This window comes from Emydura macquarii, unplaced genomic scaffold (assembly GCF_026122565.2).
Source record: "Emydura macquarii macquarii isolate MOO-44397 ecotype Brisbane River unplaced genomic scaffold, CSIRO-AGI_Emac_v2 contig_2636, whole genome shotgun sequence".
Taxonomy (NCBI): domain Eukaryota; kingdom Metazoa; phylum Chordata; order Testudines; family Chelidae; genus Emydura; species Emydura macquarii.
Window position 1 is genome coordinate 7,128,911 of NW_027132773.1, and position 22,348 is coordinate 7,151,258.

General features: G+C 39.6%; 1 protein-coding gene across 10 annotated transcripts in view; it reads right to left on the bottom strand.

Annotated features, from left to right (window-relative positions):
• Window positions 1–218: 218 nt before the first annotated feature.
• USP15 (ubiquitin specific peptidase 15) overlaps window positions 219–22,348 on the bottom strand; it is a 124,567-nt gene continuing 102,437 nt past the window's right edge. For 7 of the 10 annotated variants that reach the window (XM_067564125.1, XM_067564124.1, XM_067564127.1 and 4 more), the window contains 11 exons: window positions 14,213–14,296; window positions 14,017–14,111; window positions 13,637–13,828; window positions 12,559–12,674; window positions 11,355–11,630; window positions 10,885–10,955; window positions 10,389–10,504; window positions 6,790–6,939; window positions 5,989–6,092; window positions 5,156–5,244; window positions 219–2,111 (listed from right to left, as the gene is read on the bottom strand). In XM_067564125.1, the coding sequence (XP_067420226.1) occupies window positions 1,926–2,111; window positions 5,156–5,244; window positions 5,989–6,092; window positions 6,790–6,939; window positions 10,389–10,504; window positions 10,885–10,955; window positions 11,355–11,630; window positions 12,559–12,674; window positions 13,637–13,828; window positions 14,017–14,111; window positions 14,213–14,296 (1,479 nt within the window). In that variant the 3' untranslated portion in view covers window positions 219–1,925. Of the gene's footprint in view, window positions 2,112–5,155; window positions 5,245–5,988; window positions 6,093–6,789; window positions 6,940–10,388; window positions 10,521–10,884; window positions 10,956–11,354; window positions 11,631–12,558; window positions 12,675–13,636; window positions 13,829–14,016; window positions 14,112–14,212; window positions 14,297–22,348 lie in introns of those variants that run through there. The other 3 variants (XR_010922842.1, XM_067564126.1, XR_010922843.1) reach the window with 3 other exon arrangements.

A 22,348-nucleotide genomic window follows, 5' to 3' on the forward strand; every position in this document is an offset into this window, starting at 1 on the left:
AAGCCTCTTGGAGCTAGACATATGGCAGGAAAAAAAACCAGTTAATTTCACAAGTCCACCTGTCATCTGGAAATACCATGCATCTTCTTGTGATTAGCTATTAATGACCATGTTGTAACCAAGGATTATGTAGCTTCTGGTAGCATTTGATCATCTACCAATTAAGCAAAAGCTTTTGGCAAGATTTTTTAGTAAGAAATTGAAAGACTAAATAAGGCCTTGAATAGCTTTATTGAAATCTGTATAAATAAACATGCGCATTTCAAATGTAAACTCAAGTGAACTCAAGTGCAGACAAAATTTTAACCTCTGTCATGCAGGAGGTTAGTTTACATTAAAAAAAACCTCAGAAAGCAGCTTTAAAATACCAGGATGAAACACCAGATTTAATACCAAGGTATAATGCAAAGCCATGTCCAACATACCTCATTTATATCCTGGTCAAATGCAATTTTTTAAACTTTTTAATGCTAACATAAATAAATAATTTACCAAAATGTGCACTCACAGAGTGAACTTTTATTTACAATACACAATTTATAACTTATTGTATTTGATTAGTTCAAGTGAAGAACATCAGACTTTTTGCTTTTCGTAACAGTGGGACACAAAGCAATTCTTCAGGTAGTAGATATGTGAAGTGTGCCCCCGCACTTGAGAATTCCTATCAAAGGCAGTATTGTATACAAATCAACAATACATTCTTAAACTAGATCAAAGGGAAAGCAGCAAATTAAAAATGTTTCAAACTGTCACACTTATTTTTGGCATCCTGGACCCTTGAACATGGTTAATTGAAATCCAATTCAAGGTTTGTATGCTTTATATACTGTATAGGTTCTGACTCTTGAACATGCAAATGCCAATTCTCCTATAATAAGTTACCTTTTGAGATAAGCTGTAAGGCTATGGTGAATTCCATCAGGAACACACAAAGAAAATTAACAGACCTACCTTTAAAACCAATTGTCCATTAACAATTTAAAGGCAAGTTATGTGGAAAAAATTCTTTCATCTAAGCCTGATGCACAGTCATTACTATGGATACAGAATACTATTAAATCTGGCCCTATTACAAAGTAGTTTGAAAGCTGTCAAACTACTAACATGGGGGGAACTAACAGCACAATTTTAAATTTTGGACTGACACCAGATTAAAGTTATGAATGTCTTATAAGCAAGATAATAGGAATTATGTCTACAGAGTAGATCCAACAAGCAACAAGGGATACTTACATTGAATTGAACATTTTTTGCTAATGCAGCATGAAATCCAGAACCTGTTCCACAGTAGCAATAAGATTAACATAATATTCTGGATGTTTAACTATAGCACAAAAGGTTAAAACACCTTTTTCAAGATATTTTCTTCTATCATGATTGAGTTTAAAATTGGTCAACATTAATTTCTAGGGAGAAACTTGAAAATTTGGTGTTTCAGAAATACTACTTTTTATATTTATGCCACATGTACTAGCCAAATAATAGTAGTACATGTGACAGCCTAATATACATGAATAAAATCATCCAAAAACTAGGCTCTCTGTAGTAGTATTCTTGTAATACTAAGAAAATAAATGACCAAAGTCCACAAATTTAACTTTTTTGTTATTAACTCACATCCAAAACCAAAAAAACATAATTCATCAAAACAGCAGCAGAAAACTTAAAAGGGGTTTATTTGTGATTTCCTATAGATAGCTTGTGAATACAAGACTGTAAATGTATTAGAGACAATTCCTGTTAAAGTTCTCATTGTGTTTCACTTCAAGTACTGCACATGTTAAAATGCAATAAAGGATTTACATTCTGTTATCTGAAATTCCCCATCTCAGATTTTATTTTTAATTTGGTGGGCAATTTCATTCTTTCATTATATATCTTCAATGAGATAGTCTTTCTTTTTATGGCTTCTAGATCTTTCATTAGTTAGTGTGCATACAATTTTCATTTTCTATATCATTCTCATTCTCATTGCAGTCTTCATCACTCTCTAATGGGATGCCTGTGGCAGCTGAAGCACCTTGTTTAATTTCCCGGTCAAGAGGGAAAAAGCCAGTTCCACTGATAGTGTCCTGTCTCTGGTAGAAGAGAACATATGCTGCTTTGGACTGTCAAACAAGAAAAAACAAACTGTTACTATGTTAGTGATCATCAAAGTCAAACCTTTCACTATCTGGTTGATCCATTTTCTTCTCTCTACACAACCTTCCACATAAATGGATAGTATTTCAATTCTTCTTCCTCCCCATAGACTGTTTGGAAGCCTTGCCTTTTATTTTTCAATCCTGGTCTAAACTTAAAATGTAGTTCAACTTAGCTACATCACTCAGGGATGTGCAAACTTCACATCCATAGTTAAGCTGACCTAACCCCCGGGGTAGATGTGGCTAAATTGATGGAAAAATTCTTCCATCAGTCTAGCTAAAGCCTCATGGGGAGATATATTACCAATATTGATGGGAAAAACCAGTCTGCTGATGTAGGAAGCATCTTCACTAGGGTGCTATTGCAGCACAGACATGCCCTTATAAATGAATAGAGGGATGTGATACAATTTAAAAAAAATTGGTTTAAATGGTATGTCCCAAAATGGGATTTAAAATAAAAAGCTCAATTTCAGTAAGGTAACAAAATACCACTGAACCACACAGTTGCTACTTGTTATAGTTTAAACAAAGCATTCTTCTACTTGAAATGCAAGCTACGCTAATACAAAAGTGAAAGCAGTGTAGCACCACTGTACACTTTAAATCTATAGCAATATGAAATATTATATACACCAGACAGAAAATATTTTAGTCAGTAGTGATTACATATTGGGTCCATGTAAATAACAGTGAAATCCTATTACACAAAACCACTATCATAAGTCACTATGTATCTGACCTATCAGTTCTCATCCCCAAAGGAAACCTGCACAACACTTTTAAAAGACAAGCCTGGGAGATTAAATTCATGACTTTGCTAGAAACTAAAAATCATGGACTGAAAGACACTGGATTTATGGCTTATTACAACAATCTGTAACTCTCTAACAACTAACTCCCCCCCCTTCCTTTCCTCCCTATGACTGGAGGCTGTTGATGGGCCACTTAACCTCAAATGGTTTCTTAAAACGTGTTAACTACTTATATTAAACAATCTATTCCATCTTGCATTTGACTAAGACACTCTCAGGGCTTGTCTTCACATAGAGCGCTATAGTGGAACAACGACAGTCCTGTAGCACTTTAAAGACTAACAAATTTAATTTCTGCAAGCATAAGCTTTCATGAGCTTTTCGTCAGACATTTAGTCTTTAAAGTGCTACAGGACTCTTGTTGGTTTTGTTGTATACAGACTAACACGGCTACCCCTCTGGAACTTTTCATAGTGGGACAGCTGCTCCAGTGCGCTTTAGTGAAGATGCTACTAAGCTGATGGGAGACCATCTCTCGTTGGTATAGTTAACCCACCTTCGCAAAAGGTGGTAGCTATGTTGACGGGAGAAGCTCTCCCGTCAACATAGCATGGTCTACACGGGGGGTTAGGTAGTATAACTGTGTCGCTCAAGAGTATGGGGATTTTTCACCTCTAGGAACAAAATTCATTCACAGCTCAGTACATTTTGTTTTTAGGGTGGGTAAAGGAGGAAATTTGAATAAGCTTATAGTTAACTTAAATTCCACCCCCACAAAGAAGCCATATTTATCAGTATAATCACATGCCCTATCACTTCAGTTTGCTCTGACATACCGCTGAAGTGGCACATTGCTGGTGACAGATTACCCATCTAGAGAGGATACAACAGCAAACAAGGAATCAAATTTCCCTTATCCCCTGCAACATTAAATCAAGTACAACAAATGAAGAATTTCCAAGCAAGGCAGAAGTGAATGGTATGCAAAAATAAGCCTTTTGACACATTAAAATGACCCCTCTGCATACAAGAGGGTTGATTCTCTCCCATTCTGTATTGTCAAGAATGGGAGATAATCAACACTCTTGTATAGTCAAGAAGTAATGGGATTTTAATTAAGAAAATTCAGCACCTACTAAAGCTGTGATGTCATTTACATTGCCAATTTATAACACCTTCAACTTTTGCATAAGTAACCTAGAATTTAGCAACTGGAGGTCACAATATATATGATAAGTTGCATGAAGAGATGATCGAAATTTCTAGCACTAAATCCTAATTACTGTGACTCAGATAAACAAGGACAAGATTAATGTAACTCAAGAAATTTATTTTTGGAGAAGGCACCAGAGGAAAAACCTAATCAAATTTATTTTAACTCGGGTGATTTTATTTGTAACATTATTTTAACAAGTGTTCAGTGTTGTCAAAGGTGACACTCTTGATTTAATAGTATCAGTCAACACTGAAAAACAATCTGGAGAAATCAGACAAATACATTTGGCAACTATTGTTTAGAGCGGTTGTCTAGTAATGAATGTGTGCACTTTAATAAGGGTCTTTCTCAGATCTGCTCTTTCCACTCAAATCTTATAGTGTATAATCATGTATTTGATATCATAGTCTGTTGATAGGAAAATGACTGGTGGTGTAAGTTCAACATTATGTCTACATTTGTAGGCTTAAATGGGATAATATGAAATACCCAGAAAACAATCCTAATCAAACAAAAACTCTGCCTGTTAAATGGAAAATATTTTAAAAGTATATAATGTATAAAGACAACATAATATCTGGACATTTTTCAAGATCCCTTTAAGGTTTCTATGGTACTTTTTCTTTTCCTCCCTGCATTAATTTATAGTAGCCATCTGTATTTTTTTCCTCTTTGCAACTGTTTTCTCACAAGAGGGGTGATCTCCGCTTGCTAGTTTTTTGAAAAAGTGGAATTTAATAAATAGGTCAAAGATTGCTGAGCAAGAGTTTGAACCATTACCTTTAGACAGATAGAAAGTTCCTGCCATACTTAAAATATAGTAAACTTGCAAACAGTTCCCAAAGGTCTGCTGAAATTTGCTGGTTTTTGGACTGTAAACAAAAATTACTTTGTATTTTTGCACAAACAAATCAAAAAGTTACCAAAGTTAACCATTAATTAAAAATTAGTTTTCAGGTTTTGAAATTTATACTTGTTTTTCCCTCCCAGATAAGAATCAGTAGTCATGATGATCTTAGAAAAACAAGGATACTTGCCACTATTTGGTCCTCAGATGCAGTCGATACACTACTGTCATCGAAGTAGTACCATTTCCCATCATCTTTATTTTTCGCAAAAGCAGTATCTAGGACCCCCCACCCAAAAAAAACATGTTAACTAAGAAGTTTGGCAACTGAGCAGAATAGATCTGTAAGGGATCCAAGGGGGTCCTCAAACATGAGTTTTGAATCTTATTATAGCTAATATGGTATAAACTTACTAACAGTAGACATATCATTGCTATAACATTCATACTTCCAACCAGCCTTTTTCTTTTTTTGTTATGCTGACCCAAGTATTCAAGGCTTAGATATTTTTTTCACTCCAATAACTGCAAGAAGAGCACATGCCAAATTAGCTTTCACCTTCCCAAAAGAGTGTGTAGTCAGCCTGAATAAAGGTTCTCAGAGGTTTTCCCCATCTATTCATTCCTCTTTTGAATGAGATGCATAATTGCATATAAAAACTCAGATCAGGAAGGCAAAGTAATTTGATATTACAGCACTGGAGAATGTATTATAGCCTTTTTTTGGGAAGATAAGTATGTCCCTTCCATGACAGATTCAGCCAACACAAAAGTGCAAAAGAACTTAACATTATTCTCGAAAGAGCTCATCTCAAATAGATATTTGTATTCAACTACTGATAAGGGATGAGAACAACCCTCTTGTATACATTTCAAGTAATGAAATTAAATTACATGGGGTTTTTTGCCCATTGGCCATTTTTTAAAAATGCAGTTGATTAATAAGAGTCAGCTAATAAACAGTCAAAATATACATGAACAGAAAGTTAATATGTAAAATGATGGTGTTCAAAATTAACTTACAATGCCCTCCTCCCATTCCTCCATAGTGGTTGGACACAGCAATCAAATTATAGCGGCAAGGCCCTGCATTTGGATTAATAAGGAACTCTGACATATCCAAGTCACTGTTTAAAGAAAAGCTCACATTATGTTAATGTTTTTTTCCAACTGTTGCTTAACATTTGAGTGTCGTCTTTGGGCCCTAATATTTTATTTTAAAATGTATCCTACCAGAGCCAAACAGTGGCACAAAGTTTGAAATATAGGAAAACAACTGACACAATACTGGAAATGTTGGGTGTGCACACTGGCTCTCTTTTTAGTCGATAACAGGTATGGGATCAGACCTTGCGCATATACACATTTCCCCTTCTCTAGTCTCATATTTACATAAAAGGAATTTAAACAAAAAGTTAGCCTCAAACACTTAACCTGGCTTCCACTTTGTTCAACTGCCTGTATACAGTATCGTAACATATATTAAACTGTAGCTGTGAAAGTCAAAACACTTTTTTCCAGAGTCCTTTGCCAGTGCCACTTAGATATGAAAAATAATTCACTATCTGAGCATTTTACTTGTTTCATGTTACTCTGCCCCACCCACAGCCTACATTTTATAGGTCTTCTGCTCAAGAATGTGGCTTTTTCCCTGTTAGTGTTGACTTGATCTGCATATGTTAACTAATATATTTTGCAAATTAGGTATGAACCCATTGAATATAATTGTTAAATTAAATACGTTTTAATTAATCTCTAAATGTTAGACATGTTAGAAATGTGAAGGCTAACATTTAAATATTTCAATTCAAAAGTTTTTCTTACTTTATTGGAAAATCAACCAGTGTATCCAGCTTGTCCCTCATATATCTGCTGTAAGAAAAGCGCTTTAGATGTACTACCAGTACCGGGGGCAGTGACCACAAATCTAACTTTTTGGTTGCTTGCTGATGTTCTTTACAGTTTGGACAATACCTAAAAGAAAGACAATCACTTTAGCAAACATAAGGAGTGCAGATGTTAAAGTATAGCACCAACAAGAAAGACACCCCAGGTTGGGATCTGAATGTGTAAAGGCTTACATGCACACAACCAAACATTTTAACTTCAGTGCACTGGTGCTAATCATTAATGACCTGAACCTGAACATTGAAATTAATGTGAACTGTGGGTGCTCAGCCCCTTCCTGGGATCAAGACTTATTTTCAATATTTGAAATATAAACTTTTAAGGGAAAAAGTCAAATTGCAAAGATACAGTATCATATACTCGGTGCTTGTCTTTATAGATTTTTATTAAAGTACAAAAATTAACCTTCTGAACTCAAAAGAAGCTGAAGGAACATGTAAAATTTCAGCAAGTTCTGAGCATCTGAGAGAGGTTACTTACCAGTAATTATGCGTCTTCAGGCATCACTTCTCACGTCCAAACATGTGGGATATGCTCACACCCCACTGCCATTGAACTCAGAGCATTCAAAAAATGCAGTGGCCACTGCGACCACAAAAGCTCTCCCTAACAGCAGCGAACACTTGTAACAGAGATAAGAAGTTGTGTGATCCCTAGCTGCCTTGGTTCCTTCTCCTGAATCTTTTAGAGAATATTGTAAGGGAATAGGGGTGGCAGGTCAGAACTATGAAAAATAATCTTTTCTTTAAAAAGAGTATCTTTTCTCCGCATATTTCCACTTGAGTGAATCAAAGTAACAATACAACACAATACAACAATACAACTTCTAGAAAGACAGGCTGAGTCTGAATTAGAAAGGACTGCAGAACTGCCCACCCAAAGCAAACACCACGTCAAGATGACAAGTTAAGAGAATGCATAAAGTAAATTCCAGGTAGTACAGTCTTGAATATTTCTATGTTGGAACCCTTACTGAGGCAGGTCACTGATGCTTCATTAGCTTTACATGACTGAGCTCCAAGACCACCAGGTGCTGACTCCAAAGCTAAATGGCAATTTTATTTTTAATGTAGGTTTTTAGGAAATATTTTTAAAAAACAGTAGGTGCCTTTGATGTACATTAAAAATACAATCCAGTTTAAAGAAAAACAAGTGCACCAACTTCCCAGTCAAAAGAAGGAAAGAGGAAAAAACCCACAACCACCATGTGCGCATTTTGATAGGCTCTAAATGGAAATGACATTCCTCTTATCTTTTGGAGAGCAATGTATCAAAAAAAGTTCAGATAACTTCCTAGATGCCTTACATTTATCCAGTTAAAAACACCTCAAAGCCCTCTTAACATCTAGGGCATGGGCATCTACCTTAGAAATCCAGGATAGTACATGGTCTGGCTTAGATTGAATTTGTTACTTTTTTAGATTAACCATTTCAAGAAGGGTGAGTGACTTGCAGGCTTTGATGGCTGTTTCTCTCTTGAACACACATGACCATGTCAACTTTGTGCCTCTGGAATATGGATCAGCCATCAAAGCCTGCAAGTCACTCACCCTTCTTGAAATTGTAATTTTGATTAAGAAAGCTGTCTTTAGCGACTAATGGAATAAAAAGTGGATCTCCCAAAGTTTCAAAAGGCAGCTATGTCAACTTTAAATTAAGATATCCCATCAGGACATGTTCTCCATGTGGTGAGATGTCTGAAGACTTTACAATAGTCAATGGGCGGGAGGTATGTTGAGATGGCAGACAAAACCTTTTGATTATATGAAGATGCAAAGACACTTCAGTTATATTAAATAGTCCATAATAGCTTAAATAGAGCACAGCAGAGAGATAGGCTGTAATCTCCTGCCACAGAGAAAACCTTTTCATTTTCTAGGGGTAACGTTTTAGTGTGAATTTTTTTTTTTGGACTGCTACAAGGCAGCAATCAGTGTCCCATGATCTAAGCTGCAAGATGAAGTGACTCCAAACTGGGATGGTTTTGGTTAAGGATGTCTGATGATCAATCCAGGAGATTCATGAACCAGTACATCCTGAAACCTGGCCTGACAGCACTGGCCAGTTTGCGTTTACGTGGAAGCACCAACAAACTGCTAGTTGATCAATCAAGGCTATCCCAGCACTGAGATTCAGATAATGCAGCCCTGACTTCTTGTTCTCAGAATAGGTTTGAAACTGGACTCAGACACTTCCTCCAACTTTAAGCCAGATAAAGCTGAGGATCACAGCACCAAAAGCTTCCCCCATTTTGGATTGCTTCAAATCCAATTAAAATTTACTCTTTTTCCTGCCTGGGCCCAGAACCGGCCCTGACCAAAGGACTGATCCCAGGGTCTGGCATGCAAGGCCTCCATTGTGAGAAAGTCCTAGAATAGGGAGTGCATGTCCTTCTTGGTTTGAGCTGTAAAGGTCTTACATGCTGAGCAACAACCTGGAGAGTGGCCTCACATGAGACATTTTTATATTTATGCATACTGGAGTCCAGGAAAGTGTAGGGGCATAAAAAACACTGCTTCAAAATGTTTTTTTCTTCCTGTCTGGGTCTTTTGAATTGGACAGAATGCCCTGGAACAGAGTCTGCCTGGGAATTTAAACTGCACAATGATGTAGAAATTATACCTGACCACAATTCAAACTACAACAACAACAAGCTAACAGGAGATTTTAGGTTAAAAAAATAAGGAAGGTTCACTGGCCACACAGTGAAACTAGCTGCAGGAAGGAAGGAATTAGGATGACTAGCCACCTGCAGAGCCTCTTGAACATCTGGTGCTGTTAAGAGGCTCTCATGAGGTTTCAATGGGCACTGTTTTCTAAAAGATTCCTAGAGCTCAGTGGTACTGAGGGAACATCCCACAACTGAGAATGTCCCATTGTAGAAAAACAGCTGTTGGTTTGAAAATTCAATAATATATACATATTTAATACACACGGGTGACATTTAAAAATTTCAACTGGTTTGAAATATTCTACCCGTTCCAGAGACATCACTAGAACAAGTAGAATCTCTCACACTAGTGGAAATTTTTAAGTGAACCAAAGCTTTTCATATATAAATACAAACACAGTAAATGTTTGTGTAGTAAATGTTTGTGTAGAAAAGGGTTTATATATGATGAGCTTTTCCATCTCAGCTAGAACCATACTCATTCTAGTCACTTCCCTACAAATCCTTACAGGAACGGTTCTCAATTTTTTTCGTAATGTAGGCCACATATTCACAGTACATGCTGCAGATCAGCATCCTTCCTATTCACGATAGCATGATCTGTATCTCTTCCCATGTGTAATCATGTAACATCCCAGTAGCAGTTGCAGCAATTGCTTACATAGTAAAGAAAATATTTAATGTATTTTAGCTGTGTTGTCATACAGTTTAGCAGATGGAAATAAGGACTGCAAGCACCATGAGACCAATCTGCAGCACACCAGCAAGTGCTCCATAGACCATAGTTTGAAACAGACCGTCTACAGAACTAGTTCAGCACGTCAAATTTCATTTTTGCTCTTACCATGGATCTTCAGCACCTAATTTCTCCTTTGTTGTAAATAGTTCAATGCAATCTTTTAATTTCACAAAGGGCTTTTTTGGAGGTTTATATTCCACACTTTCATGTTTTTCAAAATCCTAAAGAGAAGTATTTCTTGAGTTAAGAGAACAAATGAAACAAAACTCATTTTAGTGATATCGTCTTACTATGAACAGTAACTACAAGCTCCTAAATATGGAAAACTGCTCACAATGTGTTCAAATGCAATGAAGTTTCACAACTTTTAGATTTATTTTTCTAAATTAGTAAGCCTCAGACCACCTAAATTGATAGCTATAAGGGGTGTTTTTTTAGGTTTCTTTCATGGTATTTAGTGTTAATTGAAAAATGCATTATACTTTCTCTTTGAAATATTTCTAGAAATCTACACTTCACATAAATAGTACATCAAACTATATATTTTGCATGCTAAAAGTTTAGCAATTGCTGAAAAAGGAGCATAAAATAAATGGCTTACCTCTGCTGCATTATCATCAAAGTATCTTTTTTTCATTTCAGGATCCCAATCCAAAGCAAGGAAAGATCTTTCTAAGGAGGAAAACACATGTTCCCCTCAAAAATATTTTTTTTATCATCTGAAAGTGTATTTATACCAGCTACTAATCAAAATAAACTAAAATAACTATTGGAAACAAGTTTAAGAAATCCAAAATTTGGTTTCATTAAAATGTGTGAAAATTATGTGTATCTAAAAATTAATAGCTTGCAATATCAAGCTAATCAATGTTCTTTGGTTCGAACAAGAGATGATATACATATTTTCCTGAAGACAGATGATAAGCACTTAAGTACATACATGTATGTACTGGGAGAGAAACATGAGTAGCCTACCAACAGAAAGTACAACTAACTGTTCAAGGAAGTGGTACCAGAAACATGAAAAGCATTCTGATCAAATTTAACCAAATCCACTCCCCAATGACTTACCATCAAGCCTAAGTAGCCTATCATCAAATCTAATATGTCTGGTATCATCTTTGATATAGTTGATGTCAGTACTGCCTAAATTGTTGAACTGGAATGTAAACAATCGTTTTTTGTGTCCCATGAGTAGTTGACCTTTGCAAGTTTCCTCAGTACATAATCCATTTTCAGAATCATTGTCTCCTCCAACTGAGTCTTCTGATTGGCTGTTTTCATTCTCTGAAGGAAGTTCCTGATCCTGGCTGAATTCATCATCTTGTTCATCTGTCTCCATTTCACCTAATGAAATAGGATGTAATTCAACAAATCTGACCATACATTCCATCTATTCAGCATTTAAGGTGCCTCATTTTTTCCTCCTACTATAAAATTTTTAATTGTTATTGAAATTAGGAGAACCAACAAGATCCAGACTGAAGGGTAAGATGTTTGTTATACTCCACAGGACATTTGCGGCTTTTTGATTTTCTGGTAAGTACCTCATTTAATCTCTTTCCACATATGCCAGAATTGAAGACAGTTTCTTACAAATTGGAAAGGACCACATCTTGACTCTATACACAACTTTACATATATACATACATATTTACATACATAGTACATATGTAATTTTATTTTAATGTTTAATGTATTTCATTTTAATGTTTTCCCATTCAGCCAGTGTTCTCACACACTCCTCTTTTCCCTTGCTCATGCTTTCAGCGCATAAATTGGAATGTTCAATTAAGCTCTCTTTAGATATTTGTGACAAAGAAATAATTTTCTTCTTTTGAGCCCAGATGTTTGTGAAGTCCAAGTGGCAAAAGGAAACCCGATACCATGTTTTTGAAGGGTTTAATTCCTAGCTAACAGATTATTGAGATTTGGGGGCCTGTCTGGTGGTCTAGTAGCAGTGCATTATCCTGACACCTAGGGAGTCAAATCTGGCCAAGTGAGAACTGGAAGTGTTCAAGTAAGCTCTCCTCTCATCAGTTTTTAACACGCTCTTTAAGCTAGTCTGCAGTGACACTAACAGACTCCGGGCTGAGATGCATTCAGCCATTTTGGCTGCAAAGGAGTTTTTCACAATGCAGTGGTTTTGAGGATGGTAGTTAGAGTAAAGAAAAGGGGAGACTTCCAGTAATTGGGGCAGAAAGGCATTAAAGTATGCATTAAAGATTCGAACTGAACTCAAAATAGAAAACAAGTTTAACTAGTCAAGCCTTACTTGGGGATCCTTCTTCATGTATTCCATTTGGGCCATTACCATTGATACCATGGTTCTTACAGCAGTGTAGAGATCCTTCAGTGTCTTCACTTTCAGTACATGTTTTCACATATCGGCTAAAATAAACCATTGAAAATACTAATGAACATTTGTATTCCAATGGGTTTTTTTTAAGTTGAGCATTTGTTTGTAAAGTATAAGAGCACTGAAAATAAAGTAAGTAGTGCAAATGCTCTTACAATGTATTGTATTCCTGCAATGCTTCCGTTACACTAAATGAATAAAGTTAACTCATATCAACTGCTGCAACAGATTTCCGCAGCACATTTTTTCTTGCTTTTTCTGGTATTATTTTATTTTGTGTGACCTCTTTTGCACTATATTCATTTCTGTTTAATTTAGCATTCCAACCACATTTTGTCTATATAACAGGTCAGATAGAGAAAATTTTTGTACACCTTGTACAGGTACTCTAAGAGCAGGTCTACAAAAGACAGTTATATCAGTATAAGGTAAGGTGTGAATTTAGACTAATATAATTATACCTGAAGAAGAGCTCTGTGTAAGCTTGAAAGCTTGTCTCTCTCACCAACAGAAGTTGGTCCAATAAAAGATCTTATTACCTCATCCACCTACCAGTATAATTCCATTGCCATTCATATTCCAGAATAAGTGTGCCCATGGGGAGAGCTATACCAGTGTAACTATTATAGTACAACAGATGAAACTTTCCCATGTAGTCAAGCCCTAACTCCAATGATTAAACAACCCCCGCACCCTGCAAGACAAACAAAACAAAAACCAATTCTCCCCTTCCAGATATAACCACCCTTCTTCAAACATGACACCATTTTTTAATGATGTAAATGCCATTAAAAAACAAACTAAAACCAAGACTAGTTTGGCTCTCAAGGGGTTAAAAACTTGAGCAGTAAAAATACCGTCTTATTTTACAGAAAACAAATATAACTGCAAAAAGTCTAATCAGAGTTCACTAGCAATGCATATAAAAATTAATCTACAGAGCCTGATTATTAGTTGTTTACATTTAAGTTTTTTCTTTAAGTAATATTCTTACCACATTCTCAGCAGCAGCAGGTTATACAATTTATCTTCAGTATTGTTTCTAGGCACTGTTATAAGAAAAGGTTGACCAAACAGTGAAGAACCACTATGGTGGCTGTAACTGGTGTGTCTATACTTTTCCCTTAAACAAACAGGAATTATGACTTGCTCTGTATCCTCTGTTCTGTTGATAGCAATTTCAAATCTTAAAAAATAGAAAATCAGGAAAAACAAAGGTCATTTAGAAGAATCTGACACAAAACCAAGACTTCTGTTTATTGCATGTTTCTTCTATGCAATTATTTAGCTGAAGCTAAACCCAACTCCACACAAATTTATACTTAATATGAAAGCATTTTCTTACAACAAAGAAAGAATATTATTTGAACTTACACAAAGATGTCATCGCGTTCCATAATACTACTCAAATTTTCATCCATAGCAAATATTCTGTGGAATCTATGATTGTATATATCAGTAACTATCATCTAAGGAAATAAAAAATTAAGTCACTCTTAAATTAGTTTAAAAATAGTGAAAAAGTTTAACATTGGGCTATGTATAAGTGATTACATCAGCAATATCTTACCTTTTCTGCAGCAACACCAGACAACGTTGCCAGTGCTGTGCAAAGGTCCAGTATATTTCCAATTTTCGGAACAACTACTTTGTACTAAAAAACAAAATGTGACAATTTGTCATTCTTAAAGGACTAAAGCCGCTTGAGAAAAGTTGTCCTATGTCTGTGCACACTCTTAGTGTCTGTTTAAATTCTTAGATTCTCATTGAGTACGGAATTTACAATCTAGCATATAACAGATTTACTCGTTACATTGATTTGTTACTGCAAATATATTTTGAGTACTCAGTTTTATTTGTCTAAAAGTGAACACACTGAATATTAAATATAATACTCTACAATATGCTATTTCATGTGAGATCACTTGTGCTTTTCCATACAAAAAACAATAGTGCAACATAGTTAGACAAAGGATAATCATTTTCAAAAATGACTTAGAACTAATCAACGTATTGTGCCTTTTCTTGACCTACTTGTGCATGAGTCTACACTCAAATTTGTCTTCAGAAAATGTAAGCAGCCCATTTAACAATGCCGTGCTCCCTGTAACAGTGACTGTTCTGGTCACAATTGTGAATTCTACTGCCCCGAGGGTCTCTCAGACCAGAAAGCACCCCTCTTTAAAGCTCAGGTGTATTTTTGAAATGCCTTTTCCTGATTGCCCACCCTGGCAAGCACATCTAGCAGTTCTCCCTTGTGTGTAGCTGCCCAACCAACCACAGACCACTGTGGATACCTAGGAAGTATCCACGACAGAGAGCCCTGATGTGGATAGGAGGAGAAGGGGAACCCAGTGGGGGATGGGGTTGTCCAGCTATACCACAAGCCAAGACCTGTTCAAGACTCCACTGCAGTCTAGACAGTTCCAACAGCTGAACATGGATGAGCCTGATGAAGGGGAAGGAATCTCATGTAAGTGCATGCATGTGGTTTTAACAATATTTAAATATAAAGAGGCACCCCACCCAACCCCACATTAACAGGACTCAGGTATCGATTTTTAATTGTTTTACATATACAAGAAACGGCAGTGGTACAATGAACAGAAGTAGTGTTATCTGCTTTTCATTCCCCGGTAGGGTAAAGTTGCCGGGGGGAAGGAGGCATGCAGAACAGTTTATGTATGCAGGGATGTCCCTTATATCCTTCTGAGAGATCCTGATGAAATTTTCATGGAGATATGCAACAATCCTCTCCAGAAGGTTTCTAGAGATGGCAGTCTTATTTCTTCCTCTGTAGTACGACACTTTTCCACACCAGTCAGCAATGACTTCAGCAGATACCACTACAGTCAACAGGCTAGCGGCAGCTTTGGGACACCTGCAGCAGTTGTGCTCTCTGTGCCTTTGTTACCCCCAGAAGTGAGATATCAGCTAAAATCACCACCACCTATTGAAAATGGTGCCAGTACTCATCGCAATTGCCTTGTACTTCTATCCATGGCCACAGGGACCAAACTTTTATTTTTTCATGCAACCAAAATTCTTAATGCCCTCTTCCTCCACTCCTTGCCCCAGATGGGCCTTTCTCACCATGCCTGGGGCTAGAGAGCAGTGTTATGCAGAGGGGATCTAAAGCTGAAGTGTCAGTGAGCATGTCTTATTAAATGTTAGGAATAAGGGAAGGGAATTTTGAAACTTATCTTTCTGTTGTGAACATAAGAATGGCCATACTGCGTCAGACCAATGGTCCATCAAGCCCAGTATCCTGTCTTCCAACAGTGGTCAATGCCAGCTGCTTCAGAGGGAATGAATAGAACAGCTAATCATCAAGTGATCCATCCGGTTGGCTATTCCCAGCCTCTGACAAACAGCAATCCCTGCCTCTCCTGGCTAATAGTCATTGATGGACCTATCCTCCATTAACTTATCTATTTTTTTTTTGAACCAGTATAGTTTTGACCTTCACAACATCCTATGGCAAGGAGTTCTACAGGTTGATGGTATGTTTTATAAAGAAATACTTCCTTTTGTTTGTTTTAAACATGCTGCCTATTAGTTTCATTTGGTGACCCCTAGTTCTTGTGTTATGAGAAGGAGTAAACAATACTTCCTTATTTACTTTCTCCACACCAGTAATGATTTTATAGACCCCTATCATATCCCCTCTAACTGTCTCTTTTCAAAGCTGGGAGGTCCCAGACTTATTCATCTCTCCTCATATGGAAGCTTTTCCATATATCGAACCCTTTTCTCTAGCTTTTCCAATTCCAATGTATCTTTTTTGGGATAGGGCGACCAGATCTGCATGCAGTATTCAAGATGTGGGCGTACCATGGATTCATAAAGAGGCAATACGATATTTTCTGTCTTATCTATCCCTTTCCTAAAGATTCCCAACAACGTTTGCCTTGCTGAGTGCCATTGCACATTAAGTGGACGTTTTCACAGAATTATCCACGACTCCAAATTGTGACTATAAATAGAATGATACACCTGTCTGGTTTATCTGTAGCTGCTGCTGTTGCTGTCTTGAGGGGTACTCCCTCCACAACTATAGAATGCATGACCCTACTGAGGAGGAGAAAGAAGGGGAATAGGGAGAACATGTTCAGCGAGCTCCTGCAAGCCAGTGCTGCACTGGACCATGAACAAAGGGCCTGAGGGAGGGGGTGTCAATATGGCAGACAGCAGGGAGAAGGAAACAGCAGACAAGAGAAAGGATGAGGAGTCCCAGCAGAAAAAGAAGATGGAGATGCACCAGGATTTAATGGGTCTTCTTTGGCAGCAACCACAAATGTTGTAGACTCTTGTTGACCTACAGGTCCAACAATCATGGACTTGCCACCCTTTGCAGTCAGTAGAGAACTCCATTTTAGTACTTCCCTATACCCCACAACATTCCACATGGCATCAGGGCCACATCTGTACCCATACCACTCCACACAGGGGGACAGGAAGGACAACCACAGCTTCACATACATTGACTTATGAGAGCTACTGTTGGTGTTATGTGTAGGCAAAATGGACAGGAATATTTTCTGCCTTTCTTATTTTAAAGTTCTGTTAATTTATGCTAGAAATTTCCATTGTACTGTCTTTTTATTATTTGCACTGTGACGCTGGCTGGATTAGGGGGGCCCTTGAGGTGTATTCAGGAGCTCTGATTACTCCCTTCTACACCAGTCTTGCGTTGAGGATATCATGCTGGCTGGATTGGGGAGGGGAGGGGGACATTTAGTATATTGTTTGACATCAGTATGTCAAAATCATAATAATTCATGTGAGATATGCCATGTCAGGTACTGTTAGAAAGACTATAATGTGCTAAGTAAGATGACGATGTTTATGTTCATGTGTTATATGTGTAATGGAAGTTATGAATATGTTTGATATATCAGTATTTCAACTTGTGCTGTGTCTGAGCAACACCCCAGACAGAATGGCTGTGGCACCAGCCTCCTTAATGGCCCATTAAGGAAACTCACAGGTATAATGCGCCCAGGGGGAGAAGCCAGAGATACCAGGACTTACTCACGTGACCCTGAACTCCATCTTATTCTGTAAATTTCCACAAGCGGCATGGCAAAGGCCAAAGGACATAAAAGGCAGCTGCACCACATCCATTTTGTTTTCAGTCACCAGTCTTCAGCTACCTACCTCTGGATCAACTCATCTACAACTGAACTGAAGCTGTGAAACAAAGGACTGAGGCCCATCCAGGTACTGGATGAACACTAGAGAGACTATACAAACCTGCAAACTCCACAATTTTATTAGGAACCTGATATATATGGACTTTCAAATCATTTGTATGTATGTGATTGCTTTAATCATTTAACACTTCTCCTATAGTTTGTTTCTTTCCTTTCATAATAAACCTTTAGTTTTAATTACTAAAGAATTGGCTGGCAGCGTGGTATTTTGGGTAAGATCCAAATGTATACTGATCTGGTACTATGGCTGACCCTTTGGGGTCAGGAGAAACCTTTTTGGTAAAAAGCATAGAGTTTTAAATAACTAATCTCTTTACTGGACCTAGTGGCCGATTGGGAGCCAGTGGTTGAAATGCAGCAAAGAGGGCTGTGTATATTTTTATTTTAGCTTCTTGATAACCAGTGTGGGGAATCAGAAGCACTGTTTGTGGCTGGTTGGGAAGTCTGACTTCAGTGTCACCCACCACTGTTGGGCTAATCTGCTCTCCTTTTGCAGCCTGCCCTGACCTTGGCATTTTCAGGTGGCTACCCTAGGCACGGACGGGTCAAATGCACATTGGTTTTTTGCACTGTTTTTGCTATACAATAGATTTGCTTTTTGAAAATAACATCTTTAATAGTTCACAACACATTCTGCAGAATGAAAAGCAATACTCAAAGAACCCACTACTTGTAGTCGTTCATTACCACAAAACTCATAAGTTCAGTTTAACAGTGTAATTATTATAAATGTACAGCAAGCACAATATAATTCATATGTTCAGCAAAAGACAGTGTAATATTTATAAAAGTACAACTAGCTCTACAAAATTCCTAATAGCCCCCAAAAAACTTGAGGTCCAGAGCACAGCCCAGTACGTTATTGTGGCTGACCATTAAAGTGCTCTTTCAAGGTCTCCTTCAACTGCATATCTCCACATTGAGCTCTTGTAATGACTCTTGTGTCCGGTTGTTCAAAGTCAGCAGACAGCCATTCAAGCATCACCTTGGCGGCAGCTTTCCCCCCTTTGACTCAGTGACAGTTATTCACCTTGTAACTGTTCTTCGAGATGTGTTGCTCATGTCCATTCCATTGTAGGTGTGTGCACGCCCCCATGCATGGTTACCAGAATTTTTTCCCCCTTAGCAGTACCCGTAGGGCCGGCATCGGTGCCCCCTGGAGCCTCGCGCACATGCCACAGCACATAAGGCACCGCCGGCCCTAGGCCCCCTCAGTTCCTTCTTGCCCTCAACTCCGAAAGCAGGGACAGGGGATGGGTCATGGAATGGACATAAGCAACACATCTCGAAGAACAACAGTTACAAGGTGAGTAACCGTCTTTTCTTCTTCGCGTGCTTGCTCATGTCAATTCCATTGTAGGTGACTCAAGCAATACCTTAGAGGCAGTTTGGAGTTCACAGATGAGCTGACTGCAGCACTGCCCTGATGAAGCTGGCATCGTCCCTTGCCTGCTGAACAATGGTGTAGTGGGACAAAGGTGTCCACCGACGACCATGTAGTGGCTTTGCATATGTCCTGAACAGGCACTTGCGCCAGGAACACTGCAGAAGAGGCCTGCGCTCTAGTAGAGTGAGCTGTGACACTTCCCAGAAGGGGAACCTTTGCTTGCTTGTAGCAGAACTTAATGCAGGTGGTTATCCACAAGGCGATCCACTGGGAAGAAACAGATAAGCCACCACCACAAACAGCTGCGTAGACTTACAGAATGGCTTTGTCCTGTTGATGTAAAAGGCCAGGGTTCTGCGTATGTCCAGCTTGTGCCACTTCCATTCTTCCTCTGAAGCACATGGCTTTGGGAAGAATACTAGCAGGAAGATGTCCTGGCTGACATGGATCTGTGACACTACCTTGGGCAAAAAGGCCGGGTGGGGTCTAAGCTGCACCATGTCCCTATAAAAAAAACCATGTAAGGCGGCTCTGAGGTAAGTGCCCTAATCTCAGATCACCTCAGCTAGGAGAGGTGATGGCAATGAGGAAGGCTACCTTCCACGACAGCAGCAAAAGGGGGCAGGTAGCCAAAGGCTCGAACAGTGCCCCCGTGAGCCTGGAGAGGACTAAGTTTAGGTCCCAGGGGGGCAATGTGTCCCTAGCCTGGGGGTAGTCTCCCTATACCCTTCAGAAACCTAATTGCCATGGTGTGAGAGAAGACTGACCTCGCTTGAATTGGAGGATGGAAGGCTGAAATGGCAGCCAGATGCACATTCAATGAGGCAGTGGTGAGGCCCTAGAGTTTAAGGTGCAGCAAGTAGTCCAACACCATTTGGACTGATGCTCTGTGGGGCGAGATTGCCTGGGCTGCAACCCAGCATATGAATATCTTCCACTTGGCTAAATATGACGCCATGGTGGAAGATTTCCTGCTACCCATTAGTATAGCCTGCACCTGGACGAGCAAGCCCACTCCTCTAGGCTCAACCACTCAGCTTCCATGCCGTCAGGTGCAGGGACTCCAGGTCCAGGTGCAGCAGTTGCCCCCGATCCTGGGAAAGCAGGTTGTGCCAACGTTGCAGCTCCAGAGAGGGAGCAACGGACAGTTCCAGGAGTGTTGGGAACCAGGACTGGCTGGGCCACGCAGGTGCTATAAGAATGACAGACATTCATTTTGTCTCTTGGTTTTTAATAGGAACCTGCATACAGAAGCATCCCCAACCACGAATGTAGGAAGGCATCTGACAGAGCTCCCTCATTGAGCCCGCGAATGGAAGAAAACCGACTGCACTTCTTGTTGACTTCGGAGGTGAAGAGATCCACTTGGGGAAACCCCCACCCTCGGAAAATCATATTGGCTACTGACAGGTGGAGATATCACTCATGGCAAGGTAAGAATGTCCTGGTGAGATGGTCCGCTGTGGTGTTATTGATACCAGGGAGGTATGAAGCCACAAGGTGAATATCGTGCCCTATCACCAGGTTCCACAGATTCACTGCCTCCTGACACAGATCCGGGCAGTGGGCCCCACCCTGCCTGTTGATATAATACATTGCAGCAGTGTTGTCTGTCAGAATCTGGACCACCTTGCCTCTCAGGAAGGGGAGGAACTTTCCGCATGCCAAGCAGATCGCTCTGAGCTCCCTGACATCTATGTGCAGTCCCTGGTCTTCCCTCGATCAGGTCCCCTGAGTGCTGTGGCCCGAGCTGATGTGCATCTCCACCCCAAGTCTGACACGTTCCAAACCAGGGTCACCAGGACCAGATCTGCAAAGGGGATCCCTTCCATCACTGACCGGGGGTCTAAACTACCAACCCAGGGTGTCTAGGACTTGTGCAAGCACCATGACCATCTTGTTTAAGTGGTGCCTGCTCAGGGCGTACACAGAGTCCAGCCATAGCTGGAGCGGCCTCAGTCTTAGACATGCGTGATGCAGTACATAAGTACACGCTGCCATATGTCCCAGCAGCTGCAGGCAAGTTCATGCCATCGAAAGGGGAGAGGTTCATAGGCCCATGATCAGGCTCAACATGGTCCTGAATCGAGTCTGTGACAGGAACGCCCTTACCCACATAGAATCGACAATGGCCCCAATGAACTCTATTCTCTGCACTGGCATCAGTGGGGATTTTTGTTCGGTCACCAGCAGGCCCAGATGGTGACAAGTGGCCCGAACTAGGTCCAGACTGGTTTGGACCCGAGCCCGCGACCTGCCTCTGATCAGCCAGTCGTCCAGATACAGGTAAATCTGAACCCCCTCGGCATGTGAGATACGTGGCCTCCACCATCATGCATTTTGTAAATACCCTTGGGGCAGCTGACACGCCAAAAGGGAGGGCCGTAAACTGGTAGTGAGAACCTCCCACTATTAACCGTAGGAAACATCTGTGTCCAGAAATATCGAGATATGAAAATATGCATCTTCAGGTTGAGGGCAGCATACCAGTCTCCTGGATCCAAGGAGGGGATGATAGAGGCTAGGGAGATCATGCGGAACTTCAACTTTTTGATGCAACTGTTTAGCCCCCTTCGCACTGGGAATGAGGATGTAGTGGGAATTAAAGCCTCTTCCTCCTATGTCCGCCAGAACTTTCTCCATAGCCCCCAGTGCAAGAAGGTTTTCCACCTCTTACATAAGGAGTTGCTCTTGAGAGGGGTCCCTGAAGCAGGATGGGGTGGTATGTGGAGGGGGTGAAGGGGGGGGGGGAAGAAAACGACAGGGTACATCCTGCTGCAATGGTCCCTAGAACCCAACGGTCCAAAGTTATACGGTTCCATGCTGGGAAGAAAGGGGCAAGCCAGTTTCGGAATGGCAAGGAAGCAGGATCCTGGTGTGAGACTGGAAGGCTGCCCTCGGGCACACCATCAAAATGATTGGCGCTGGCCACTAGAGCACCGGGAGTGTGTCAGCTGATTGGCCGAGGAGGAAGACGGGTCCCATCTACGCCATCTAAAATGTCTCTCCCTGTTGTCTTGTAGGCCGAAAGCAATATTTTGATAACTGTGAACAACAGCTATTCGAGGCCTAATGCTCTCACTTGTTAGGTTACAGGTAACAG